The 18999-nt window shown below is 37.4% G+C and overlaps 2 protein-coding genes across 4 annotated transcripts in view; one reads left to right on the top strand and one right to left on the bottom strand.

The window, feature by feature from the left end:
* The window catches only part of SLC39A10 (solute carrier family 39 member 10), a 57556-nt gene extending 52781 nt beyond the window's left edge, over positions 1–4775 (top strand). For 2 of the 3 annotated variants that reach the window (XM_054069837.1, XM_054069838.1), the window contains exon 10: positions 1800–4775. In XM_054069837.1, coding sequence (XP_053925812.1) covers positions 1800–1958 — 159 coding nt within the window. In that variant the 3' untranslated portion in view covers positions 1959–4775. The remainder of the gene's footprint in view (positions 1–1799) is intronic. The other variant, XM_054069836.1, reaches the window with a different exon arrangement.
* Positions 2692–18999, bottom strand: part of DNAH7 (dynein axonemal heavy chain 7) — a 104782-nt gene continuing 88474 nt past the window's right edge. Inside the window, 10 exon segments of the mRNA XM_054070556.1 lie at positions 2692–5443; positions 5834–5937; positions 7961–8138; positions 9980–10132; positions 11221–11261; positions 11264–11435; positions 12199–12336; positions 13058–13174; positions 13460–13621; positions 15056–15232. Coding sequence (XP_053926531.1) covers positions 5213–5443; positions 5834–5937; positions 7961–8138; positions 9980–10132; positions 11221–11261; positions 11264–11435; positions 12199–12336; positions 13058–13174; positions 13460–13621; positions 15056–15232 — 1473 coding nt within the window. The 3' untranslated portion in view covers positions 2692–5212.

Raw genomic sequence — 18999 nt, 5'->3', positions numbered from 1 at the left:
GTGTCTTTCTACACTGAGATTCTGCAGCTGCAGGAGAGCAAAGTGGCACTGGCCTGTTCTGCCTGCCTAGTCAGGCTCCGAGTACAAGAGGAGCATGCGCACACCTCTTCAGATGTGGTGAGAGTGGAAAATAAATATTTTAAAAACAGTGATGGGAAGCAATAGTACTGATTACTGTTAAATAACATTTTTCCTATCATGAAGAGGTCTTTTACTTGCTGTTCATTTCTACCATTTTGGGAAATACATGACAGCTGCCACTATCTGTAGCTAAGATGTCCACTTCTACTCATCATACTCTCCCTTTGCGCATCCATGACCAGAAGCTGTGGAGACAGAGCACTGTTCTCTTCCTAGATTTTGAAACAGATGCTAGAATATTCCTTACGTCTTCTTAGGAGCATCTTTAGATTTGGATCAGCAATATTATGTCTCTGTAGAAGCTGATTACAAAACTTGAATTACGTGCAGATATTCAGTCAAAAAATGTGAAGTTGAGAATTTGCAGCAGCAGTTCTAGCACAACTCTCTGATTAGGTTCTGTATTACTTGATGAATACCATTCTGATTTATTAAAAAGAAAATAATTATGCCACATACCTTACCTGCCAACATGAGAGCTATATAGCAGTCTTCAGTAGTGTGAAGTCTGTGATTACTTCATTTATTCTTAATGACTTAACAGTACTTTGTAATTTCGTACAGAGCTTGCTGTTAAGCTGCCTGTTTCATTGTATAGGTGATAAACAGATTTCATACCAGTATATTTTTACATTTAAATACTCAGTAGGTTAAAGTAATTTTCAGCTTTATATATCTTTTTGAAATACAGTAATACAAAGCCAGATGGATAATAGATTTGGGTTTTTAGCAGATTCAATGCTCTGATTATTTGTCATTGCCTGTTGTGTAGTATTCAGGTACTCGGAGTATCCAAAACTATTCTGGGCTATCTGATGAAGAGCAATAAGTAGACTTGTGCTGTGTACTACCTAATAGAGAACAAAACCAAAACCTTATGTTTTTCTGTACTAAGAGTGTCCTGAAGAAATTCCTTCATTTACTTGATGCTTTCTTGTATTAATTTATTTGTAAAACATTTTAAGTTATTTCTGTTCTGCATGGATGACTTTGGAAGACACTTTATAAATTTCATTTTTACATCTTCCAAGTCCACTATTATTTATTGCTTTTGTCAGTACTGTGTAACTTTTCTTCATAGGTGAGATATATAAGGAATATCCAGAGCTTTCTAAGATTTTTTTTTACAGCTTTGCATAGAATTTCTCTTTAATTACTTGTAGCTGTTATTCCCATATTTAAGAGGAAAATGTATGTGAATATGTGTAAGCATACAACAGGACAAGTGAATCAGCAAAGTCATTATAAAGGGTATATTTATAGCAATGTAATTACTGTAGCAGTAGTCAGAGCTTTTTATTATGTTTATTTGAGCATGACAATTTTAATTGAGGAAAAAAACTTGAAAGGGCAGAACTTAAAGCATGCTGAGCTGTTCCTTATCTTGAGGAATTTAAAGCGGGTGTGTGATCCAGTACAAGCTTAAAAAAAAAAAAAAAAAGTCCAAAGGAAATAAAAGGGAATTTCCATTTGTTTTGTAAATACATGATGTGATCATGTGTTTATCAAATGTAGTGGGTAGAGTTTAGCTACTTCTTAATGTATTTGTTTTATAACTGAATCCTGGAGTGTCTGTTTTGACAATATTGTCTTGTAAACTTGTGCATGTATAAATGAAATAGGCATGGAATAACTTTCTAAATTGTTTTGCCTTTTAGCTACCAGAAATGCTTCACGGAGATGGAGATAATGAAGAACATGGTTATTGTCCTGTGGGCCAGTTCATTCTTCAGAATCTGGGCCTGCTCCTTGGATTTGCCATCATGCTGGTGATTGCCCTCTATGAAGATAAAATTGTGCTTGACATCCAATTTTGACCTAATTCTGGTAATCACTGTGGTTACAATAATGTTACTGTACGGCTTTGAGTCTGCACTGTTTCACTGGACGCACATTGCTCAGAGGAAAAGCAATGGCTTGCACTACTTACACAAGTACAGTATCTTCATTTGTCTGTAGATTGATTTCTGCTTTTTTTTCTAATTCAAATCAGATGAGATTACCCAATGCATCTTCTGAACTGGTGACTGACAATTAGGAAATATTAAATATGAGAAGAAAATGCCAAGTTCAGTGTACTATATAGGAAGCACTGCTTGCTTAAGAAAGAAAAATACACTGAATGATCTACTTATTTGGGAAAATACCGTTTTATTAGTACACTCAAACAGAATTCAGAAAATGATATAGCTGAAATTCATACCTCTGCAAGGAACCTGAGTAAGCTTTTAGTGCCACATAAGTCTTAAGCAGCACATATATATATCTATATATGTGTACAGGTCTATATGTAGACATATCTATTTATGTGTATGCATATATACATGTGTGCCCCTGTGTGTGTGTATATATATTCATTCTGTGCTGATTCTTCTGCATAGTGGTGAATTGAAGTATTAAATCTCACAAGCACATGACTGGAAACCACTGTGCTGATTTAAATTTTGAAAAAGAAACCCAAAACCTAAACACTGTTTAAATTCTTAAGAGTATGTGTTATGCTGCACTCCCATCATTATAAGCTTCATGTGTAAGAAGGCAGGCTGTTGCAATATACGCTGCAAAGTGCTATGTTCTGTCGAGGAACGGTTTGACAATGTTTTCCTGACTAAGATTTATTTGATGTTTGTTCCTTGATATTAGTAGGAAAATGCAAAATGCAGTAGAATTAGTGTTAGCTTGGGGAAATCCCTGATGTCGGAATTATTGAGCTATTTCTGGTTCTTTTATACAGATGCTACATATGTATTGTGTGCCACTTGCAGCATAAACTACTGAAGAATTGTGGCTGTGAATTTGTGCAAACTCTTTCAACAGAGAATCCATATGGGAATTTCTCCTTTTTTTTTAAACGATTATTTTGGAATGTTTTCTCTTCTTCATGTTAAAACAATCCAAAGTGCAAGATGCTCGTTACTGAACCTGGGCACAAGGGTTAAATTATGCTCTATGTATGTAGTACTGGTAGTTTATTTACAATACTGTAATATCAGATCAAAATCTATTTCTACAACGCCTTGATATCAGACATTGTAGCACCAGCCACTTCTGGCAGTAGAGAGTATGTAAGAAGATTTCTACTTCCAGCATAAAGATGTTCATTTCTATGATATTTTTTTACAATTTTGGTATTTAAATTAGATTATTAAAAAGCAGATGTGATAGATTCGTGGTATGTGTAATTTGGAAGGATAGACTGACAATTTGGGCCTTAACTTGCTGGGATCAGCTGTCCTAGATTGGATTGTGCTGATGTGCTTATATTGCCAGATATGAGTTAGTTCTTCTTGTACCCATCTCCTTAAAAAAAATATGAGTTTGTGAGGAGTGCAAGTTGATTCTGTAGTACCAGTCCTAAGCATGGTAGTAGCCTTTTTTAAGACATACAGTTTGTCTGCTTTTATGTGTATGCCAGGTAAAAGCTGTATTTTGACTATGTGCCGTAAGTTTTGTTTCGGTCTGCTTGGTGCCAGTGTAGCTGCTAAAACCACCGATCCTAACGCCTTTAATGAGAGCCAGTTGGTATCTTCATTCCATTTCAACTTACTGTGTGTCTTCTGTGGCCCTTTAGTTTTTAGAAGGTTCATTGGTCAATTCAGTTTTTACTCAGAGCAGCTCATGTATTTTAAAGATATCAGATGGTTCTTGCCAGTATTTTTTCCTATTCAAGAAACAGTATTAAGGGTCCATTGCGAAGAAGGGTGCAGTTTCTTCAGTGAAGAAGCCAAAAGCTCAGAGTTCGAGCATGCAGCCATTTGATGCTCAGAACTCAGGTTTTCTTTTCTCCTCTTTACATATGTTTACTGCTGGACCTTAATTAGACACTGTTGTTAGCTTCAGATTACTGAATTTCTGCAGTGTAGAGATCCTGGGTGACATTTGTTCATAGTGTTCATATTAGGTCATTGAGTACCATTCTCAAAGAGACTTAGATCCTCAGAAGGTATTCAAGTGAGTTAAATTTAACAGCCTGTGTTTCATATGTATTAAACTGACCCTTAATTTCCCTTTTCTGTTAACAACTCCCTTGTACTCAAGAGAATTATGTGGTCGAACAGATATTTTGTCAAATAATTTTTTAAAATTTATTTCTTTTAATTCTTTTCAAATGAAGATTTCTCTATTTTGGGTAGTATATTTACTTTTGCATTAGCTGGAGTATGGTTATAGGTTATAACACTGCCTCTGTAGGAAAATAGTTAACTTCCTTCCAAGACCATCTTTAGAGAAGGGAAAAAATGGTCCTTGAAGGTAGGTACTTGTATTTTTCATTAAATATGGGTTGTTTCCTTTTGTTTTCTAGTATTTATTACAAGTTATGAAGAGCAGTGTAACAGCTGTGATTTCTTCTCTATGTTTCCACCAGTACTGAATTCCAAATGATTCCAATGTACACTTTTGAGTCCTGTTACAGACAATCTGAATTCCACTACATTTCTACTTGGCTTCTACATTCCGTTCTGCTTGAATCCAGAGTCTCATTTAACTTGTATTTGTTGGAGGGCATAAGTGTTACTTGTACATTACAATGCTGTCACTGTGTGACATCCCATATGAATTTTGATGTAGATCACATTGCACTCAATCCGCTGTGATTATGCTTAGAGAAATACCGTAGTTGCTAGATGCAGTGTGATTTTTGGTTTTGTTTTTTACTTTTTTTTTTTTCCTTTCCCCTCCCATTAACAGTTGAGTCTATGGTTTAAAATGTGTTTATGGTCCTATCAGATAACTTGCTGAGCTATCAGTCTTTTTGTTATAACTAAATCATTTTTTAAAATTTTATAAAGCTGGAAATGATCAAATGCTGTTTTGTTCATTGTCAACAGTGTTGTGTTCATTTTATGTATGTTCCTTATAAATAAGGAGCCTTCAGAAAATAAAATTATTCAAGAAGCAGATATTTTTGTTGGGTTTTACAAAGTTTTATTTATCTTTGTACTTTAGTATTTTGTTTCAGATCCCCTTAAAGGCACAGATACAACATGGTAAAAACATTAATTTCAATTTTCCTTTTTACATAGCATTTCAGGATGACATACATCCCTTGCAGGTGATAGGGAAAATGCACTTACCTCCATAAATTCTGGTAACTTACCGAGTTAAACTGACATAATAACGCCACACCTCGCCTGATCCAGTGATCCTGGGGTTTGTCTGAAGGGAGAGTAATTGCGATGACAAAGTTGGTGGAATGGCCAGTAACTGACAGGACCCCTCTTCTCTCACCGGTCTTGTACACTGGTGCCAGGTAACTTGGTCGTTGTGGAATGTCTGCTCTTTTACACGGCTTTAGCCATATCTGCAGTAAGAAATAAAATCCTCCTCTTCATCTCAGTTAAAAAAAAAAAACTTGGGGAAACAGTCTTGGCTCGGCCAAAGAATTTTGTCATTGCTGGGTTTTTGGCTTGTTTGCTTTTTAACAGATAGCCCTGAAAACCAGTTACTTGTTTCCTTTATTATCCGATTGTTTTTGTTCTCCCAAAATATGCAACACCAAACTTCTTGTCACTGTCACTATTAACAGGATTCTCAGCTCCTCTCAGACACTTAATTTCTATTTCAACACCAAACAGGTTTTTTTAATTAATTACCCTGTTACATCCTTCAAGTCTAGAATTTAAGAGTATTAATTCTACAGTATTTGTTGGTACATAACACTATAAAATGCCATCAAATGAAAGATACTGACCACAGGTACTGTATCATAGAGGATTTTGGGATGAGATTCTCCTAGCTGCTTAGTTTGCCTGTTCCAGCGTGCTCCATCCAAGAACAATCCTCGAATGTAGACCCCTGAATTGATTGGAAAAGATACCGTATTACACAAAAACTGAAAATGCCTTCTAGCTGAGAGCAGCAGCTAGTGCAGCGCATTTCACTGTCACTCGATTGCATGGGATTTCTTGTTGATTTTGTGTGTTCCAAGTGACTATCAACTAATTGAGTATAACACAATCTCATACTGTATTACAAGTTACTATGATAAAAACTCTCTAAAGGTTTATGAAGTTAGAATGTTTAATGATATCATAAGTGTACTATCCTTTTTGAGTGACAGAGCTTAAAAATCATTCTGAAGTACAGAGCACTATTTTTACCATCATGATCATGAAGTTTCCTGTATGTCAGCTTTAATGTTTCCAGACTTGGAGATCTGATTATATAACCTGCATCTTTCACTAGTTAATCTTCACATTGTGTCATTGCTTACATTTCAGATTGCCCCTTGTTTATACTACTTATAAGTGGTTCATTAAAGAAAACAAAACTTAAATGTTTAAAAACCATAAATTATAATAATAAATATAAACATAAGAAATAAGAAATAAATATAAACGTAAATTTATTTTATCTTTATCAATGAAGTGGGCCTCTGAGAACCTCATGAGGTTCAACAAGGCCAAGTGTAAGGTCCTGCACCTGGGTCGGGGCAACCCCCATTTTCAGTACACGATGGGGGATGATGTGCTTGAGAGTAGCCCTGCAGAGAAAGACTTGGGGGTGCTGGTTGATGAGGAGCTCAACATGAGCCGGTGATATGCACTCACAGCCCAGAAGGCCAATTGTGTCCTGGGCTGCATCAAAATCAGCGTGGCCAGCAGGGCGAGGGAGGAGATTCTGCCCCTCTATTCCTCTCTTGTGAGACCTCATCTGGGATGCTGTGTCCGGTTCTGGAATCCTCAACGTAAGAAGGATATGGAGCTGTTGGAACGGGTCCAGAGGAGGGCTACAAAGATGATCGGAGGGCTGGAACACCTCCCGTACAAGGACAGACTGAGGAAGCTGGACTTGTTCAGCCTGGAGAAGAGAAGGCTCCAAGGAGATCGTACAGCGACCTTCCTGTACCTGAAGGGGCTACAGGAAAGCTGGAGAGGGGCTATCTATAAAGGCTTGTGGGGATAGGACATGGGGGAACGGGTATAAACTGATTTAGACTGGACATTAGGAACAATTTCTTCACTACGAGAGCGGTGAGGCACTGGCCCAGGTTGCCCAGGGAAGCTGTGGCTGCCCCATCCCTGGAGGTGTTCAAGGCCAGGTTGGATGGGGCTTTGGGCAGCCTGATCTGGTGGGATGTCCCTGCCCATGGCAGGGGGAGTGGAACTAGATGTTCTTTAAGGTCCCTTCCAACCCAAACTATTCTATGATTTTGACATGTCATAATGTCATGACAGAATGACAGCTGTCATTCCACGGTTCTCCAGAAGAAAACAATAAATTACAGCAACATTGTTTTTCGTCAAACATTAAGATCAGTTCAGATTTATCTGTTCTTTTTTCTGAGAAATGACAAGCTAACAAATGCACTTGAAACTGAAAACCTAAGGTAAGTAACACATAATACAGTGGTTTGATAAAAAACAGGGCTTTTCTCCATTTAGAGCAGTCCCCAATTGCACATTGTGATTGTATCCATAAGACATTTTCCTATGGATAGTGAAAGCAGTATAACCAACATCTCCACTAAATGCTTGGTTTTCCTTGGCTTAGGAAAATAATGTCTTCAGCCAAAAGGCAAGCCAGATATCATTTGAAAGTCTGATTTACTGTGGGAAGTTTGGGGTAAGGCGTCTTCTGTTGGTTTTATTTTAGATCACATGATAATCCAGGAGGTGAACTCATCTCAATAGTTCTTAAGGATATAAGTAGTATTTTGGCTCTTCACTTCTTGTGTATCTTATGGGAAGGAGCAGTGCAATTTTATATATTTTCCAGCTGAACTCATTAACTTAATTGCATAACTCTAAGTCTGCAAACTAATATTAACCTTGAGCAGATCAGCAAAGGCAGATAATTGTTCCATGCATTTACTTACCATCTTCAGGAGCATTTTCATATTCCTTATCTTCCAGCACTTCGTAGTCAAAGTCTAGTAGGTCTATTGGAATGGTGTATTTTCTGGCATAGTTCTGCTGGGCACCAGTTAAGAACGCTTGCATGAAGAAGAATCCTGAAATCCAGACAACTGGTGGAGGTCCATTTTCATGCCACAGCTGCAGCAGCAAGAGAGAGAGGAGGAGAAAAGAAAAAGAACTGCCATTTATTTTATTTAGTATTTAGCAAACCAAATAACTTCTAGAATAACAGCAGAATTAATTTTTCCCTTTGTGAGTCCAGGAGTGTCTTTCTCTTTTCTGAAAGCAGTGGAACTTTGGATGGCTGCCGTGTCTGTTTCAACAACTTCTTTGAAATATAGCTTTGTTTTTAGAAAAAAGACAAAAAAAAAAAACAACCCACCTGCAAAAAACCCCACCCACACACAAAAACCCCCAAACCCAACACCGTTGCCTGGAAATACTTAGGTTATGTGGATGACTTGGTCTGAATAATGTTAAACATGCATCCTCCTTGTAAATTCATGAAATGAGTGTTCTGTTTGCCTCCTCTCCCTTGTTACTGGAGGCTGTTCAGAATTCACCCTTTTTTCTCTGTGCAAATGACATTTTTTTGCAGGCTGCTTTCACTTTGAAAGGGTCACACTTCCCTTTCAGGATCGAAGTCATGTGTTCAAATTGTATGCAGCAAGTTGAAGACGAGGAGAGATGATTTCCTCATGAGGAGGATAAATGGCCTAATTAAACCTCTCTTGATTTGGGTGTGGGGAGGGTTTTTTTTGTTTGTTTGGCAGTGTTTTTCTCCTAGCTGGCACTGTGGAGCCCTCTGTATAAAAATGATTTTTAAAAATGCCAAAATGCTTTGGATTTCGTTGTAATTCAGGTGAGGTCTGTTGCAATGGTGAATATTTACTGCATGCAAGAAGACATTTTTCTGATTGTTGCAAACATCAGGTTTGAATAATGTTGGAAAAAAATTCGCTATCATTATCCTGTGCAGCGAACTCCAATGAAGACAATTAAACTAGTTGTCTCTACTAGTACATAGTTTTCCTCCTAAGAAATAAAAAGTCATTCTCATAGCTATTGGCAGTTTTCCCTTTGTACAAGTTTAATTTTTGTCAGGAATTTTCTTCAAGAAATGACATTTTTGTTTTTCACACATGCTGCTGGCAGTCTTACTGCAGGTGAAAGTGGAAGTAACCGAGGTGACTGGATGTCCAGAAACAGAAAATAGAGGTTGTCTGGAAATGCAGATTTTGCAAATATCCTTCTAGACCCGAAATCTTGCCTGATTTATAGCTATATATATATATATTTATTTATTTTTAACTTTCTTATGGGTTTTGTTCCTAGACCTTTTTGTCTGTCCTGGGACCTGTTCTTGCAAGAGTTATGGATTAGGCAACCTGCTTTAAGATTGGTTTTCTTCAGTTCATTGACATTACTCAGCACTGTTCTGTGGTTTAGACTCTGGATATTACTTGTTTAAAGTCAGTTTGGGGAATCTGCAGCCTTAAAGGTGAAGGAGCCACACTGATTCTCCTTAACTCATGCAGCTTTCTCCTCCAGCACTCTACTGAAAGCTTGGTATTTGACTTTTAACATACGATTTTCTGTTAAAATGTTTTACTAATGTAAGTTTGCTTGCTGGAAAAGAAACTCAACCGTATTTTCCTAAATTCTGTTCTAATTAACTTCATTACCACTACCAGATCTGAATGCAGTTGAAGAGTCTTTTGGCAAATTCACCTCAGAAGGCCAATTCTGTCATACAGCTCTCTGTGAGGTGTTGGGTATGTGGAAAATGTAGTGCTTTGTTAGGTGCTGTGGTGGGCAAATGGCTATGTTAAACAGATGCACAATTGATTTGAACTCTGTGTAGTTACTCAGTGGTAGTAATTCGTGCGTCTGTGTTCACTTGTGGAGATGTGACCTGACATCAAGAGACAAAAATAATGAGTAGCATTGTACAAAACTCTGTGACGGGGTGTGCTTACCTGTAAGAACTTCAGTCTGTTAAGGAAGTCTGCCACATAGCTGCCCAGAGGCTTGAGGCTTGGGTAAGACTTAGTCATCCATAGTGCTGGAATTTTGCCTTTCAAGATGCTGTTTACCACTTCTTCCAGTTCAGCAGACATCACTACTAGACCCTAAAGAAATTTTGGAAAGGATGATGTCAAAATAAGTGACCTAACAGCCTTGCTTTAAGGATTAAAAGATCAACACAGCTCTTTGCCCAACAGATGTTAGGAACTTCTAGCTAAGACAGACAGGAGCAGCACTGAAAACAAGAAGAGTGGACTGGAATGGATTTCAGAAGAAGTTACTGTGTTCTTCCGTCTGACCAGGCAGTTCATCACTGGATTGGTCAGGGAAAAGGTCCGTAGCCTTTTCTGGAGGAAACTGCCCATACTGGGTTCCCTCGCCATCCTTCCTCAGAAACATGGTCTTCCCAGAGCACTTCTGAGCTCCACTAACTGTAAATGTTCTTTTTTATTATTATTTAAAGTTTTCTCAAAAATACGTGACATTGCTGCGAGTGCCGTATTCTACAGTGGCAGAATTCTCTGCTTGTAGTCTGGCTTTAACGGGGAGAGGAGCGGTGTTTGTGGTGGGTTTGGGTTTTTTTTTTTTTTTTTTTGGTTGATTTTTTTTTAAATACTTCATCAGCCTTAAGCCATAAAAGGATAAATAAGAATTACCCAAACTGACTTTTTCCTGCTTTTTTTTCTTTGTTTTGCACAGCACTAGGTTTTGATTCCTACTGAGAACAAACATTGTCTTTAGACTGTCATATCTTATCTGGAACCCTCACTCCTTTAGACTGTGATATCTTATCTGGAATCCTCACTGGCAGTAATTTGCTATTTGAGGTGTTGAGGAGATCTGCTTTCATCTGTCAGAAACTGTGTGAGGTCCTTCCATCTTTCATGACAGTGAGGCAGAAAAACAGATGTGAACCATAGTTACTGTTTGTTTTACTTGCTAGCAAATCTGTAGTTAAAAACTTTCTGGTTTGGTTTCTCTACAGGAGGCACAATAGTACTTTTATGTTCCATTGTACTCCTATTAATTCTAAGATACAGATCAATAAATCCATTTGGAACACAGATTCTTTGAAGTGTTCGACTGACTGACCTAAATCATGCTTCAGGGTCAGTTCTCTAAGACACTTGCATTAATACCTCACAGATTGAGTCTAGGTTCTATATTCTTTTAAAGGTTATCGCCAGCTCACCTTTATTGCTTTCTGAATGTTAATACAGGAGTCCCTTATAGCTTGTTAAAGCGTTCCATCTCTTGGACAAGCATAGTATTCATACTTTGAGTGTAAGTGGTTGGGTATCTTCTCATTGCTGCTTCAGTGTCAAAATCTGGAGGAAGTTTGCTCAGGCTGTCACCTGTGACTTCATAAACAACCTCATCAGTGGATTTTGCACCACCACCAGATGCCTGAGAATAGAGAGAGACAAAAATTTGTGTTTATTTTGAGAAAAACAAAGAGGACTTAAAGTAGATAAAATGCAGAAAAACAAAGCTGTTATACAGGCATTATTTAAAAGATCATCCCAGTTCCAATCCTCTTCCCCTGTGACTAAAAGTAGTTTCTTTCAGAATTTCCTATATCATTGCAATAAATTATTAGATGAGAACTAACACAATCTGGTTTCCTACAGATTTATGTCCTCTTTTTCTTATTTTTTTCTTTTTTTGCTGAAATCCTGCTTTCAGTGTAAACCAATCTTTCTCCCTCCACCCACGAGGTATGCGTCAGCACCACTGGCTGCTCAGGTGCTATCAAACAGCACAGAGCCGTGCCAAGCTCTGTCTCAGTTTTCTCACTCTGTCAAGTTCTGTCTTCAGCTTTTCATTATCCTCATGAAGTTTACAGGAACTACACTATCCCTCGATTGTATCTGACTTATAAACCAGACTGAAATCAGCCAAGAAGCTGAAAATTGTTAAAAGCCAGGGGAATAGAAGATACACAAACTGATTGTGTGATCACAGAAGCTATGTTTACTTAGGAAGATAGTCAGGAAAAATACAAACCCAAAAATAAAAGCCTTAGAAAGATTCTTACATGAAACAGTAATTTCACTGGAATGGAGATACAACACATGTACAGTAAAAACTGAAGATCAATCTGAACATACACATGGGAAACAGTAGAAAGTTACAGTAAGATGGTGTGTGACTTTTACTCTTTACCAACCTGTGTAAGGAGAATGTTATCAAATAACAGCTGTGTTTCTGACTGATCCTTGGTAATATCAGCGTTTGTGTTCATTCCAAATATCTCTGGGGAAGGATTCAGTGGGAGTGTCCTGGTATATTCAATATAGCTTTGGTACTGAAAATGAAAAAAAATACTCTAGACATAAAAGAAGACACAGGAACAGCCAAACAGGCCATGACAGGCTGCAAGCTCTGTCTCAAAACCACTGCAAACCTTCCTAGTTCAATGAATGCAGTGTCTAAACTAAGATACAAAAGGAAATACAGGGGTTGGCACTGTCTCACAAATTCCTTTGCTCCATCCTCTTACCCTGAAAGCAAGATTGGCTTTGCTTAAATAACTTCTGACAAAATTTCTGACAACTGTTGGAAATTTTCTTCCAAAATAAGACACCTACTGCCAGGAGCTGCAGTCCCATTCTGTGCCCCCTGCTTGGCAAGTGTCTGAAGGTATTTTACTGATGTGTAACGAAACACTCCTGTGTGATAAATTAAGCCGATTACTATGTCCTTTCTAGCATGAGCAGATATGATCAACTAATTCTCTTATGCCTATTTTATAATGCCTTTAATTTCAGCAGGCTGGGTTTCTCCTTTATTGTCCCCTCAGCCTGCTGACTCACATAAAGTCAATTTAGTTGGTCATAACTGGGTTGGGGTTTTACATTTCAATTTCTTAGAAGTCACTGAAACAAGTCCTAATAGAAGGTGAGATTAAGGTACAAAAGTGAGCAGTAACAGCAGTGAGCACTGAGGCACAGATTGATGCGAGTGAAGATAGAACTGTTTTTAAAAAAAATAAACTGATGGTAATTCTGTTGTTCTGGGATACTTACATCTCCTTCAGGAGAGGCAAAATAAAGGCCACTTGGATCAAATTTGTAATCTACATTTGTAATGATTTGTAATGAGGAAAAAGGAAAATAAATATGCACTAGTACCTCCTTGCAAACCTATAGCCGTTCAAGAGTAAAATTCCTTAGCACAATGCTTTTCTGCATCAACAGACATTTGGCCTGAAGAGACTGTTACAGAGGCCGGATTTACCATTCAAGGAATGGGCCAGACTCACAACATTTGTAAGCACTTTCTACTCCAGCAGGTAGAAGGAAAAAGACAGAATCAGCATGCGATGATTTCCCTTGTGTAACGTCACGAAGCATGCTGAACTGGCTTTTCCAGTAGGGATCAGACATGCCTTCAAAAGTATTTATAAGATGATTAATCTGGATTTTTACCTCACAGACTCTTTCCAGTGTTGGCATCCACGAACTTGCTAGATGGCAATTTTGCAGAACTATCCATGTGCCTTCCTTTACTGCCTTCTCTATCATTTTCATGGCTATCGGGCCTTGGCCTTGACCAAGGGACAGAGAACTAAGCTTTGTAGCACCATATCCCTGCAAATAGAAAGCATTTTATAAGTAAGAATAATATTGCATAAATACACTAAACTTTCTGGTATGAATCGTAGAATCATAGAATCACTAGGCTGGAAAAGACCTTTGAGATCCTCAAGCCCAACCACATCTGTCCACTAAATCATATGCCCAAGCACTTCATCTACCTGTCTTTTAAATACCTTCAGGGATGGAGACTGCAACACCTCCCTGGGCAGCCTGTTCCAATGCTTGATAACCCTTTCAGCAAAGAAATTTTTCCTAATGTCCAGTCTGAATCTCCCCTGGCACAGCTCGAGGCCATTTCCTCTCATCCTATCACTGTCACTTGGGAGAAGAGACCAACACCCACCTGTCTACAGCCTCCTGGAAGGGAGTTGTAGACAGTGATAAAGTCTCCCCTCAGCCTCCTCTCCTCTTCTGTAGATGCGAGTTCCCATCTATATGTATTCTTGAAATATTTAATGCACAATATATTTTAAAATACAGTTTAAATCTTTTTTTTCATGTCATTCCAGTTGACTAAATCCTCGTCTGTCTTTCAGTGGAAAGCTCCAACTACACATCCATTTAATCTGGAACTATAAAATTCTGACAGTTTCAAAATACTCCTGAAAACAGTATGATCTTTAAGGGTGTAGACAACCTACTATGGAATGCAGGATACATTTACAGCTTGGTGGCTGGAGACTTGAAGTATGTCTTTCTCAACAGCACAGAATGCTGACAGAATATTAGTGAGGAAATGCAAGAAATGTATCTTACCAGAAAATAGTAGCTTTTGAGTATTATAATAACATCCTACTACATAAGAACTGATTTAGACTGCTGGGAATTTGATGTTTAAAAATGCCATAATAATGAATATCAAAGCCAAAAAAAAATCCACATTTGAATTCTGAGGTGTAAATGCCACTCACGATCCTTAAGTCCTATATTACTATAGTGGTTTTTAATTAAGTAACATGTTACACATAATGCTTACTAGAAAAAAAAAAAAACCAAACATTTTCAGGTAGGATTCCTTACAATGAACGTTTAAACCATTATGGTTCCAATCCATTTTTCCATTTTCCATTTGAGATTACACAAAGTAATTAATTAAATAGATCATGACACCGCAACATTACAAAATATATCAAAACTATTTTACAATTTCTTATAAACAACAGAAAAATTAGTCATTCCTATAAACAATCCACTTGCAATAATTAGTGCTCTGTGATAAAGAGAACCATGAGATCAATTTTAACATGTTTTAGAGCAGTTAAAATCAGGGGTTTCAAATTTTATTTGAATAATTTTCAAATTTTAATTGAATAATTTTCAAATTTTATTTGAACAAAGGTCCTTGCTTCATACAGACATATGCGTACATTCACACACACACACACGGATCAACTATATTAAAGAAGTCTGCAGATATTAATATACCTGATCATCAGCGAACTTCACAAGGGCTGCCATGGGGTCGGCACCAGGAGAAAGAATAAATATCAGTGGGGCACAAGAATTACTATCAGAAAATGCCTTTGACAAATCAAAAGGAGGTGGCTCAATAAACTGACGTCCCAGGTTATGAATGATAAATTCCTGCACCATTGGTATTATCTAAAAAAAAAGAAAATAGACTTGAAGTGTCCTATTTTTGTGTCAGCATTAATACATGTTATTCAAAATATTTTTATAGACATTTCGAGGACAGTATTCCTGCTTATAAAATTAGGTACAAGTACCGTCCCACAGGAATCAATGATTTAGCATATGTAAAGCTAGGCAAAAAATAGGCTTTAAGCTTGAAGATGCTCTAAAAGGGCTGACATCAGAAGTCCTGTGCAAATGATCCTCAACCTCATTTCTGTCACCACATCTGGACAGACTAATAGGAAGCACTTACTCCAACTGTATTACGGAGACGATTTCAATTTTCGAGTCTCCTAATGCAACACCTTTCAAAGGTGTTAAAATCTTGGCTTAGAAAACTGCTGTGTACAGCAGTCTTGTACACACTGATGTTTAAGGTTCGTACTGAAGTTAACTGGGCTCTGTACCAAAATGAGAGACAATTTATGACATGACAGTTTAATGCTTTGATCCTGTAAAGCCTTACAGATAGAATTCTTTTAAATATCACCATTCATTCTAGAATACACGCTGTAGAATATTTTGCAGTAACCATCTCCCCTTTAAAGAAATGCAACACTATTTTCAAACTAGGATTTAACCTCTGAACACAAAATTCAAGAAACACCAAAGTTTTCAAATAGCAATGGTAATTCAACCTCTTTGGTTACAATCAGTGTAATAGTTCTAAAAAATTTATGTGTGCAATCACCATATTCATAACTAGAGATTTTAACTAGCATTTTTGACATGTCAATTATAAACATTTTAATTTTCATACTGCATTAGTGTAGGTGCTTTTAGTTAATATATACTGTGACTGAGCACACAGAATGTGACACGGGGGGGAAGAAGCTTCAGTAGCTTCATTTCTTTTGATTTTCCTGTTCATAAATTCACCGGTAAGTTTTTTTTTACTTTAAAACTTACCTTGCTTTACAGGTGTAATGTGTCACCAATCAGCATAATGCCTTAAATTTACAAGGAGGAGGGAGGCTGAGGGTTTTGTTAGCAGCAGGCTCTATAGATGGAGGTGCTCTTGGAAGAGGTTGGTTTGGCTTACAAGGCCTTCTGTGATTTTAAGGATATGTATGAATATGAGAACCGTTTAAAAACCTTTACAGACTGGCCTTTTATGGACAACTGCAAGTGTACTCCAGAGAACGTAAGTCTGAAAATGGATGTTTTGACTGAGCCTTATTTTTTATGTACTGTTTGTGAATGTGGACTCATTTTTAGGTACATTAATGTTCAAGAAGAGTTGTGAGCTTCCCCTAAGCCTAAAGAAGATGAAAAGTTGAATGCTCTAACCTTCCTCTGTTCCCTGCTTGGAAATACTGTAGTAGGATAAGTGGCTTTTCCCACTTCTGTTTGGTTCACTTGTCTAGCTAAAGAACTGAATATAGGGTTGGTTTGGGGTTTTTTCTTTTTTTTTTTTGCTCTGATCACTTAGAAGTTAATTTATTGTATTATGTAGTCATTCCAATTGCAGATTTTCATTCAAAGAATGAAGTCTATAAGAAAGTACGCATTGAGCCGGAAGGATGAAGCAGCAGAATAATCACTACCTGAAATTCAGACACTGAAATTATTTACGTTTTAGAAAACTTAGTATTTATGTCCCTGCAGACTTTGATTTGAACATTAAAAAAAATCCACCTGACTTCTGCTTTGGCACGTACATAAAATTTTCAGGCTGGATGTCAGATAAGTCATACTGCAAAAGAGTAGTCTGAGAAGGTATGAAGTTTGATAACTGAAACAAACTTAATTAACTTTTACTGTTCTTACTAGATGCGATTCTAATATGATGGAAAACAACAAAGTTAGAGTTGCAGTATTTTTACTCACATAATTTGTATTTAAAGCTTCTCTATGTCCATGGTCTGGTGCTATATTTTCTCTAATAATAATCTAATAGGTCTAACGCACTGCTACTGAAGTGCCTGTGCCATGTGGTATCTGCTAGAAATTCTCTGGTAGAATAAAGCTACTCCATAACCTGCCCATACCGCCACTATGCAGAAATCTGTTCACTATGTGTAGCCTATTTCTGGTTCCTCTACTAGTTGCTTGTTTACCTGCTTGTCACACATGCACTTAAAATTTGTTTTTTCAGCCTGATCTGTGCTGATAGACATAGTGGGAGAAGGCATTATTTGCAAGCTCTCAGAAATAGCTTGCTGCTGTGGTATGTTGGATAAGGCTCTAAATTTCTGCACTGTCATCTGCAGATGGCAAAGGCTGGCTTCGTCCACTGTCCAAATGAACCAGCTGTGGCAAAATGTTTCTTTTGCTTGATAGAACTGGAGGGCTGGGAACCAAACGATGACCCATGGTAAGCACAGATACAGCAGTGTTCTTGAAGTATTCCTCCAAATTTCTTTAACAACATCTTACTCATAATAAAATTACCAATTTCTCTGTAACAGTTCACAGCTGAGGCCTACTGGTAGTTTATCTTGCTGAGAAACCTTGAAATAGTTCATAATTCATTAATTATACCTCACACAATTCTTGATAGCTCTTGTGGTTTGCCTCCAAAGAGAATACTTTTGATTCAAAGCAGAAAATAGTTCCTCTCAATATTGTAAACTCATAAATCTCCCCTTCTGTCTTCTTCACAACTAGCTTTTGTCTGAGATCCATTCAAATCGATTCCATAAGTTTTCTGTATGATACTTTTCTACTGAGAGGCAGTAGAAGTACTGAAAAGACCTGCCTATTCAGACTTCTTCATCTCTCAAAAAGTAACTTTCATGGCTTTAATACTTGTTCTTATTCTGGGTATGTGTTGCAGGGAGGAACACACCAAACGTCACGTTTGTGGCTTTTTGTCCCTTACTAAGCATTTTGATGACCTGACAGTGGAGGAGTACTACATGCTGGAGATGACACGGCTGAAAACTTTCCTTGTAAGTGTTAACCAAATAATGGTAATATAAGATTCAAAACTAGAATGCAAACAAGAACCTCCATCTCTAAGATTCCCAAGCTTTAGCAAAGAGTAATTCGTAAGGCTATGTGACTTATTCTAAGGTAATAATTTACATGCATTATTTGTTAAGAAACCTGCACCTAAACGCTTCTCAGTGTAGTCTTTCTAGTTTTCAAAAACACCTATTTGCTTTATAAAGGTTTTTAGAACAACCTTTACATCAGAAAAAATATCTGGGGTGCAGTAATCAACCCAGGAAGCTCTACAATGAGCAGCTATATCATTCTCAGGTGGAATGAACAACACGTGAAAAGATAGAATTTGACCAGTTCATGGCTTTACATGCCCAGTTTTACATGTAAATCAGTCTAAGCTTCCAAACTGTAAAGCCCATTTCAAATGTTTTAGTTATCCTGTTCTACTCCTCCCCATTTCTGGGATTTTATGCATGCCATATTGTCAACATTGACAAGTGCACACAAAACTGAGCTCCTTCAACAAGTTGATCAAGATCAGCTAATCTTTGCTATGACCCCAGATCCTATGGGCAGTAAGAATCAAGTGAACGAAATCTGCTGATGAGGCATAGTAATGGCTCTGCATCTTACTTCCTGGTGGGTTTGCACAAATAAGATCTTTGCCTTGCTGTTAAATGCTCTATATTGAAAATACACATGGTGACTGTCAAGGTTAAGTATTTAAGTTCCTTATATAACAGACTCAAATAGATAAAGTTTTGTAGAGGATCGTATGCCACAGTGGGAGCAGTCTGAAATCTTAAAAGGTAGTCTAACAGTGAGAAGACGAGGTTAGGTAA

This window comes from Cuculus canorus, chromosome 6 (assembly GCF_017976375.1).
Source record: "Cuculus canorus isolate bCucCan1 chromosome 6, bCucCan1.pri, whole genome shotgun sequence".
NCBI lineage: Eukaryota > Metazoa > Chordata > Aves > Cuculiformes > Cuculidae > Cuculus > Cuculus canorus.
This window is presented reverse-complemented; position numbering and strand designations above follow the sequence as displayed.